The sequence below is a fragment of the Brassica oleracea genome, chromosome C7 (assembly GCF_000695525.1).
Source record: "Brassica oleracea var. oleracea cultivar TO1000 chromosome C7, BOL, whole genome shotgun sequence".
NCBI classification, from domain to species: Eukaryota; Viridiplantae; Streptophyta; class Magnoliopsida; order Brassicales; family Brassicaceae; genus Brassica; species Brassica oleracea.
In genome coordinates this window covers 29,036,961-29,045,887 of record NC_027754.1, presented here as the reverse complement: position 1 = coordinate 29,045,887, position 8,927 = coordinate 29,036,961, and the positions used below count along the sequence as shown (strand labels likewise).

Genomic DNA, 8,927 nt, shown 5'->3' with positions numbered 1-8,927 from the left:
AAGGCCCAGTTATTTTGAAACCCTAACATTTTAAATCCAAATTTATTATCTTTTTCCATGCACGATTTGATTTATATACAAACAACTACCTAAGTAAACACTAACAAGTTCCATCACCCTCAACTTTGAACATATAAGATATAAAAATATCAACATATGACTTCGTCGTTCATTCTTATATCAAACTCATCAACCTATGTAATATCCAAAGTCCCATCAATCACATTATAGAAAAAAAAACAATAAAATCCCGTAAACAAAACTATACAATACACCTATAATGTAGCCGACCCCGCGCTTGCACGGGGACTATGCACCTAGTAATATTAGTTTTAGACTCCTTTATTTTAGTTTTAGACAATAATATTAGTTTTAAACAATAATATTAGTTTTAGATTCCTTTATTTATGGAATAATTTTAAAAATGCCTTATTTATGAATCATGTTTTGAAAAATACATCTCTCTTTCTGATTTTTGAAAACTACGCTTCCTTATATGTAAAAATACATTTTTATCTTAATATTTTTAAATATTTCTATTGTTAGTTTTTTGCCTAGGCGCTAGTCGGGCGGTCGGGTTGGGCCTAGCGCCTAAAGAAAAAATCGGAGATTAATCGGAAATTATGCGGAGCGGAATTTTTAGATTGTTTACTATGTTATAAAACATGTTAATTTTTTATTTATGTATAACATTAATACATTTTCATGTTTAAGATTGTATAAAACACACAATAGAATATATAAACTTAATATAGTGTAATTTTCATCAAAATTATGAATATAAAAGATATTTAAAAAATTTTAGATCAAATAAATAAATAAAAATATTATTAAAAATAAAATAAAAATAAAAAATAAAAATAGATTAGGTGGCCGCCTAGGCGGCTAGGCGGTCATTTAGACGGTCATTTAGGCGGTCGTCTAGGCGGAGAAAATCGGATATCCGATTTTTTTAACCGATTTGGCATAAATCTCCGATTTTTTAACCGATTTGGCATAAATCGGGGCGGAAAAGTGACGCGTTGCGCCCAGGCGGCCGATTTTTAGATCGCAATTCTAGGTTAGGGCTCATGGAATCTGGCGGAGGCTTCAGTCGCGAGTAGCTGATTCATGGTGGAGGTGGCTCTTTCTCCGGACCTGCAGCGAGGGTTCAGTGAGGTGGAGAGATTGAGAGTCGGTTTTGGGTTCATGGAGCGCTCCGTCTTTCCCCCTTTAGGATCGCTCCAGTCGTCGTCGTCGTGGAGTGGAGGCGATGGGTCTCGGCACAGCCAGGTTTGTCGGTGGTAATCTGCTGCAGATCTTGTGTTTCGTGCTTGTTCGGTGAGGGTGGTGGTTACTTAGGGTCGGAGAGATTCCGGTGGCCACTCGCTGTTATCAAGAGTTCTCCATTCTTTTTTTGAGATGGAGGCGAGGCTGAAGGCGGATGTAATCGTGGTGAAAGTGTTTGGCTTGATGCCTTATGTGCGTGCCTCTGGTTATGCTTCGACGGGTCGTCTATGGCCTTGAGAAGATTGCTAGATGTACCGCATCTCTTTCAGAGCCTCCGCTTCCGGTGTCCTGCTTAGTTTTTCTCTGTGAGTTTGGCGACAGCCTCACTTGAGGAGTCAAGTCTCTTGTTCTTCATCGTGGTATCAATCCTATGGCTCATGGGTTGATTTGTTAGCGTTCAAGGAACTGGTCCTTTGGTTCTCAAAGGCCAGGGATGCGTAGATGGTTTCTCGGGAGTCATTGCCTTCTACGAGCCAGCATCTCGTCATAGCTCACATCCCGGCACCGTAGTGTTCTATGGTGGTGTAGCTGACTTTCTTGCAGGTTTTGGGACTGCTTTTCAGGATGTGGCAGTGTAGGCAACCCGTCTTTTGTTTAGGTTTCGTTGATGGCTGAAGCGAGTACTTACTCGTTCTGGGATCCGGTTCAGGCGTCGTGTGGCGCTTCGTTCATTCCGGCTTTGTTGTTCGCAAGGCTCTGGTATGTACTTGAACTCTCTCCTTCGGACGTCTAGAGCTTCATTGACAGAGAAAGTTATGAGCTTTGTGGAGATCATCGGGAACTAGCTACTCCGGAAACGTTAAGGGAACTCCCGGCATCCGAGGAAACGAGGAGAACCTCACTTTCCGAGAGTCACGTTGATAGTTGAGAACGGCTATCGATATCGAAGGATTTCGAAACAACCTAGCGGAACGTGTCAGGTTTAGTGGGTGGACGAAGCTAGGCTTGTAATAGTTAGATTTCGACATTTTGTTCAAAACAAGCTTGTAACCGCATCTGATTCCCGATTCTTCGGGCATATTTTATATATAAGTATTTAAAAAAAAAATTAGAACGAGAAAAAGTGTTGGCCACGCTTATTTCTTTTTAAAAACTGTTTTATGAAAATAAATATAAAAGTATATTTAATAGGATTTTGTCAACAATATGATATTATAAAATAAAAATATTATTTAAAATTAATTAAGAGGATTAATGTTAAAAAGTTTAAAATAATGTAAATGCATAAGTCTAAAATTAATCACCTTTTAGTAGAATATTAAATAATTATATACTTTCAAAAGACTACATTAGTTGATCTATTTAGATAAAAGTGTAGTTTTCAAATTAAAATCTTATATCGAAATATTTATCCAAATTTTCCTTTTATTTTTCCATCATAATAGTATTATCAAAAAAGAAAATAACGCAAAATAATAATATGATGGGAAAACAATAATATTAGTTTTAGACTCCTTTATTTTGTGACATAATAACGCAAATAATATGATGGAAAAACAATATTGTGATCATCTATCTGATCTTATTAGTTTTAGACTCCTTTATTAGTGTCATAATAACGCAAATAATATGATGGAAAAACAATATTGTGATCATCTATCTGATCTTATTAGTTTTAGACTCCTTTATTAGTGTCATAATAACGCAAATAATGTTACAATATTATATTTTGAATTATCTTTAGGAGTAGAGAATTCAGAAAAGGCTCGTCTGCTTTATTTGCATAAAGGGTCTTTTACTATAGAGTTTTATGGGTTTCAAACTTCGAAATACATCATTAAAAAGAAGAGAAAAGCTATAAAACGAAAGGAAAAGAAAGTTGTCAATTGGAGAAGTCTTACATGCAATGCAAACAAATGATTATAATGGTGAGTTATGATCCAAAGAGACTTCTTGAGACTAATAGAATCAAGATGAGCAACAGCCTGATTGCTGGTTCACCGGCTGTCCGCGAATATTGACCGTCGGTGGCTTGGCACCTCCAGCTGGTTGGCTAGCCATTCTGCAAACAGAAACGGTTTAACTATGGATGAATGAAAGGTTTTTTTAACTTTCAAGGAACAAAAGTAGAATCTAATTCAAACCTGGTCTTAATAGCAGCAGTCATGGCCATGAAAGCTTCTTCGACATTGGTTGCATTTTTAGCACTTGTTTCCAAGAAAGGGATCCCCAGTTCATCTGCAAAAGCCTGTAGGAGGAGGAAGAAAACAATCTTCTTATTATCATTTCAAACAAGGCTTATGCAAAAAGAGGCCACTTGGTTTGTTTTATTACCTGAGCTGTCTCAGTGGATACAACCTTCTGTGATGTGAGATCGTTTTTGTTCCCAACCAGTAGCTTGTTCACGTTCTCACTGGCGTAACGGTCGATTTCATTCAGCCACTGTTTGACGTTGTTGAAGCTCTCTTGGTCGGTGACGTCATAGGTGACCTGCCAAGAAAAGCCAATGACGATGAGGGAGAACCATAGGATGGATGTATTAACAAGAAGATGATTGCTTTGTGAGGGAGAGAACATACAATGATTCCATGAGCTCCTCTGTAGTAACTGCTGGTGATAGTCCTGAAACGTTCTTGGCCTGCTGTGTCCCACTACATAATACGGTCATTGCCACGAGTTAATATTATACACTCGTTTCCAAGTTTTAATGAATATGTCATATACGCAGCTCAAGAACACTTACAATCTGGAGTTTGATTGTCTTTCCGTCTTGTTCAACTGTGCGGATTTTCTGAATCACATCTAACATTAGCCAACACCAATATTTTTTTCTGTTTTCTGAGAATAAACAGGAGATGGGAAGAGTAAGCTTACAAAGTCAACACCAATGGTACTGATGTAGCTATCCAGGTAAGAATCATCCTGTACACACAAATTCCAGATATCAAAAGCACACAGAGAGTAACAACGACACCATAGTGTAAACAGAGAACTAAGCAGCCATTGAACTGACTAATGATTTTTTTGAGAAACAAGTACTAAACTTCAAAGACCCATAGATTGTTACTTGTATTTAATGTAAAAAGGCAATTACCAAAGATGATACACAAAGAGTAACAATGATACCATAGTGTAAAGCTGAGAACTAAGTGGCCATTGAACTGACTAGTAATTTTTGAGAAAAAAGTACTGAACTTCAAAGACTCACAGATTTTACCTGTGTGCAATGTTAAAAGGTAATTACCAAAGATCACAAAAAGTAAAAACGATACCATAGTGTAAAACTAAGTGGCCATTGAATTGAGTAATGTTAAATAGGTAATAACCAAAGATAAGATAAGACATCTAAAAACTTCAGGTGAGAAAGGAACAAGAGTTACTTACAGCAAACCTTAGAAGCAAGCAAGATTTTCCAACACCAGAATCACCGATAAGCAAAAGCTTGAACAGGTAGTCACTGCGTAATTTTTCAAAAAAACGGATTAAGACAGAACGATAAACATCATTAAGACGAGTGTATGTCCAGAACTGAAAAACAATTAATCTGAAAGATATGGTTGATTAAATTAAATTTGTTCGCATAAATCAAATCCACGAGAGAATGAGATCAAAGGTATTAATTATGTCACAGCCTCCTCGAATTGCAACAACTACGAAGATTTTCCGAGTAATCAACAGAAATTGCGGATCTCAGTCAAATTCCCCTAGATCCAATCTATGTAAGATCCTAATCGAGAATCGATAAAACAAAATTATATTAAAAAAAATTGAGTAGATACAACTCAGAAACCTACATACCAACATAGATCTAACGAAAGGTCGACAATTCAATCCACCGAACGCATCAAAAGCAAAGTTCGAAAAGAAAAAGCGGGTGAATCGATCCAAATCATATTAGATGCAATCAAATCATGAGACGAGAAGAGTCTTACTATTCAGGATTCATGGCTAAAGTCCCAACCTAGAGAATCCGGCGATAAACGGGATATCCGGCGATGGTAATTTCAGCGATCGTCGTCGGAGCAAAAGCGCGAGAGAGAGAGAGAGAGAGACCTAAACGGTTAATGTTTTTTTTTGTTATTTATTTATCTTTTTGTCCTTATTGCTCTCTTTTTGTCACGTCTTAAGAAATAAAAAAGTGGGACCCATACTTTCGGAAAATTATTTACAAATGCGTTTGCTTTTGATGTTTGAATGCTGGCCTGGCAAAGCCAACCCCATAGATGCGTGGAGGCACAAATAATCAATCAATCAATCCATCTTTTATTTTATGCACTCGGGAGGAAAGCTAAAGTTTATGAGGAGATTAAAGTTTCGAATCTGATCAAACTTTTTTTTTCCAAAGGAATCTGATCAAACTTACCTTTCAAAATATTGGTTATCATGCTTTTTGGAAGAAACAACTTTTTAAGAAAAACATATTTTTTTTTTTTTTTTTTTTTTTTTTTTTTTTTTTTTTTTTTTTTTTTTTTTTTTTTTTTTGTAGACTAGGATGGGTTCGGGCCTTCGGCCTTAATCCCACCCCAGGCCCGGGGCCGGCCGGCGCTGATACCGATAACATGGCGTAAAGCACCCCTCCCCATGGGAATCGAACTAGGGGTGCAATGGAACCTACTCCAAGCACTAAACCACTAGCCCAACGCACCTTGGGTAAGAAAAAGAAAAACATATTCGTTCTACAAAATTTAGAGACATATAAAGATGAGAACATTTGATTATCTTTTGGTATTACAGTATATGATAATTTTAATATTTACCCTATCATCGGCGTGTAAGTCAATGATAACGCCAGCATGTATAGACAAATTGAATAAACTAAAATATCTTTACTTATCTCATTTATATTTAAGATGGATATTACCGCTACAAGAAAACAGCAAAGATACTGAGGGAAAAATTCGTCGGAATTTCGTCGGAATAACGTTATTCCGAGGAAATTCCGAGGATCACTAGTTTGTCGGAAATCTCCTCGGAATATACCGAGGGACATCTTCCGCGGAATATACCGAGGGACATCTTCCGCGGAATATACCGAGGGACATCTTCCGCGGAATATACCGAGGGACATCTTCCGCGGAATATACCGAGGGACATCTTCCGCGGAATATACCGAGGGACATCTTCCGCGGAATATACCGAGGGACATCTTCCGCGGAATATACCGAGGGACATCTTCCGCGGAATATACCGAGGGACATCTTCCGCGGAATATACCGAGGGACATCTTCCGCGGAATATACCGAGGGACATCTTCCGCGGAATATACCGAGGGACATCTTCCGCGGAATATACCGAGGGACATCTTCCGCGGAATATACCGAGGGACATCTTCCGCGGAATATACCGAGGGACATCTTCCGCGGAATATACCGAGGGACATCTTCCGCGGAATATACCGAGGGACATCTTCCGCGGAATATACCGAGGGACATCTTCCGCGGAATATACCGAGGGACATCTTCCGCGGAATATACCGAGGGACATCTTCCGCGGAATATACCGAGGGACATCTTCCGCGGAATATACCGAGGGACATCTTCCGCGGAATATACCGAGGGACATCTTCCGCGGAATATACCGAGGGACATCTTCCGCGGAATATACCGAGGGACATCTTCCGCGGAATATACCGAGGGACATCTTCCGCGGAATATACCGAGGGACATCTTCCGCGGAATATACCGAGGGACATCTTCCGCGGAATATACCGAGGGACATCTTCCGCGGAATATACCGAGGGACATCTTCCGCGGAATATACCGAGGGACATCTTCCGCGGAATATACCGAGGGACATCTTCCGCGGAATATACCGAGGGACATCTTCCGCGGAATATACCGAGGGACATCTTCCGCGGAATATACCGAGGGACATCTTCCGCGGAATATACCGAGGGACATCTTCCGCGGAATATACCGAGGGACATCTTCCGCGGAATATACCGAGGGACATCTTCCGCGGAATATACCGAGGGACATCTTCCGCGGAATATACCGAGGGACATCTTCCGCGGAATATACCGAGGGACATCTTCCGCGGAATATACCGAGGGACATCTTCCGCGGAATATACCGAGGGACATCTTCCGCGGAATATACCGAGGGACATCTTCCGCGGAATATACCGAGGGACATCTTCCGCGGAATATACCGAGGGACATCTTCCGCGGAATATACCGAGGGACATCTTCCGCGGAATATACCGAGGGACATCTTCCGCGGAATATACCGAGGGACATCTTCCGCGGAATATACCGAGGGACATCTTCCGCGGAATATACCGAGGGACATCTTCCGCGGAATATACCGAGGGACATCTTCCGCGGAATATACCGAGGGACATCTTCCGCGGAATATACCGAGGGACATCTTCCGCGGAATATACCGAGGGACATCTTCCGCGGAATATACCGAGGGACATCTTCCGCGGAATATACCGAGGGACATCTTCCGCGGAATATACCGAGGGACATCTTCCGCGGAATATACCGAGGGACATCTTCCGCGGAATATACCGAGGGACATCTTCCGCGGAATATACCGAGGGACATCTTCCGCGGAATATACCGAGGGACATCTTCCGCGGAATATACCGAGGGACATCTTCCGCGGAATATACCGAGGGACATCTTCCGCGGAATATACCGAGGGACATCTTCCGCGGAATATACCGAGGGACATCTTCCGCGGAATATACCGAGGGACATCTTCCGCGGAATATACCGAGGGACATCTTCCGCGGAATATACCGAGGGACATCTTCCGCGGAATATACCGAGGGACATCTTCCGCGGAATATACCGAGGGACATCTTCCGCGGAATATACCGAGGGACATCTTCCGCGGAATATACCGAGGGACATCTTCCGCGGAATATACCGAGGGACATCTTCCGCGGAATATACCGAGGGACATCTTCCGCGGAATATACCGAGGGACATCTTCCGCGGAATATACCGAGGGACATCTTCCGCGGAATATACCGAGGGACATCTTCCGCGGAATATACCGAGGGACATCTTCCGCGGAATATACCGAGGGACATCTTCCGCGGAATATACCGAGGGACATCTTCCGCGGAATATACCGAGGGACATCTTCCGCGGAATATACCGAGGGACATCTTCCGCGGAATATACCGAGGGACATCTTCCGCGGAATATACCGAGGGACATCTTCCGCGGAATATACCGAGGGACATCTTCCGCGGAATATACCGAGGGACATCTTCCGCGGAATATACCGAGGGACATCTTCCGCGGAATATACCGAGGGACATCTTCCGCGGAATATACCGAGGGACATCTTCCGCGGAATATACCGAGGGACATCTTCCGCGGAATATACCGAGGGACATCTTCCGCGGAATATACCGAGGGACATCTTCCGCGGAATATACCGAGGGACATCTTCCGCGGAATATACCGAGGGACATCTTCCGCGGAATATACCGAGGGACATCTTCCGCGGAATATACCGAGGGACATCTTCCGCGGAATATACCGAGGGACATCTTCCGCGGAATATACCGAGGGACATCTTCCGCGGAATATACCGAGGGACATCTTCCTCGGAATATTCCGACGGATTGATATTTCCTCGGAATTCCGAGGATTTCATTTTCCGTCGGAATGTCCGTCAGAATACCGTTGTTTTCTTGTAGTGTACAGTCTTTCAATCAACGAAAACTACGTCCAGAAACTCAAGAATGTTGGCACC

General features: G+C 41.8%; 1 protein-coding gene across 1 annotated transcript; it reads right to left on the bottom strand.

Moving 5' to 3' along the window:
• Window positions 1-2,963: 2,963 nt before the first annotated feature.
• Window positions 2,964-5,304, bottom strand: LOC106301833 (ras-related protein RABD2b). Its single transcript, XM_013738316.1, has 8 exons — window positions 5,142-5,304; window positions 4,594-4,666; window positions 4,084-4,131; window positions 3,953-4,000; window positions 3,789-3,860; window positions 3,544-3,699; window positions 3,354-3,457; window positions 2,964-3,271 (listed from the first exon to the last, which is right to left on the bottom strand). The coding sequence occupies exons 1-8, from the start codon at window positions 5,153-5,155 to the stop codon at window positions 3,178-3,180; spliced, it is 609 nt and encodes a 202-aa protein (XP_013593770.1). The 5' UTR covers window positions 5,156-5,304; the 3' UTR covers window positions 2,964-3,177.
• Between the last annotated feature and the right edge of the window lie 3,623 nt (window positions 5,305-8,927).

Bases quoted from the DNA above. Each gene is read 5' to 3' on its own strand.
- LOC106301833 (XM_013738316.1), bottom strand. The intron at 4,132-4,593 runs GTAAGTAACTCT...TTGTGTGTACAG, and splicing joins GCTTGCTTCTAAGGTTTGCT to GATGATTCTTACCTGGATAG. The intron at 3,458-3,543 runs GTAATAAAACAA...CTCCTCCTACAG, and splicing joins TATCCACTGAGACAGCTCAG to GCTTTTGCAGATGAACTGGG.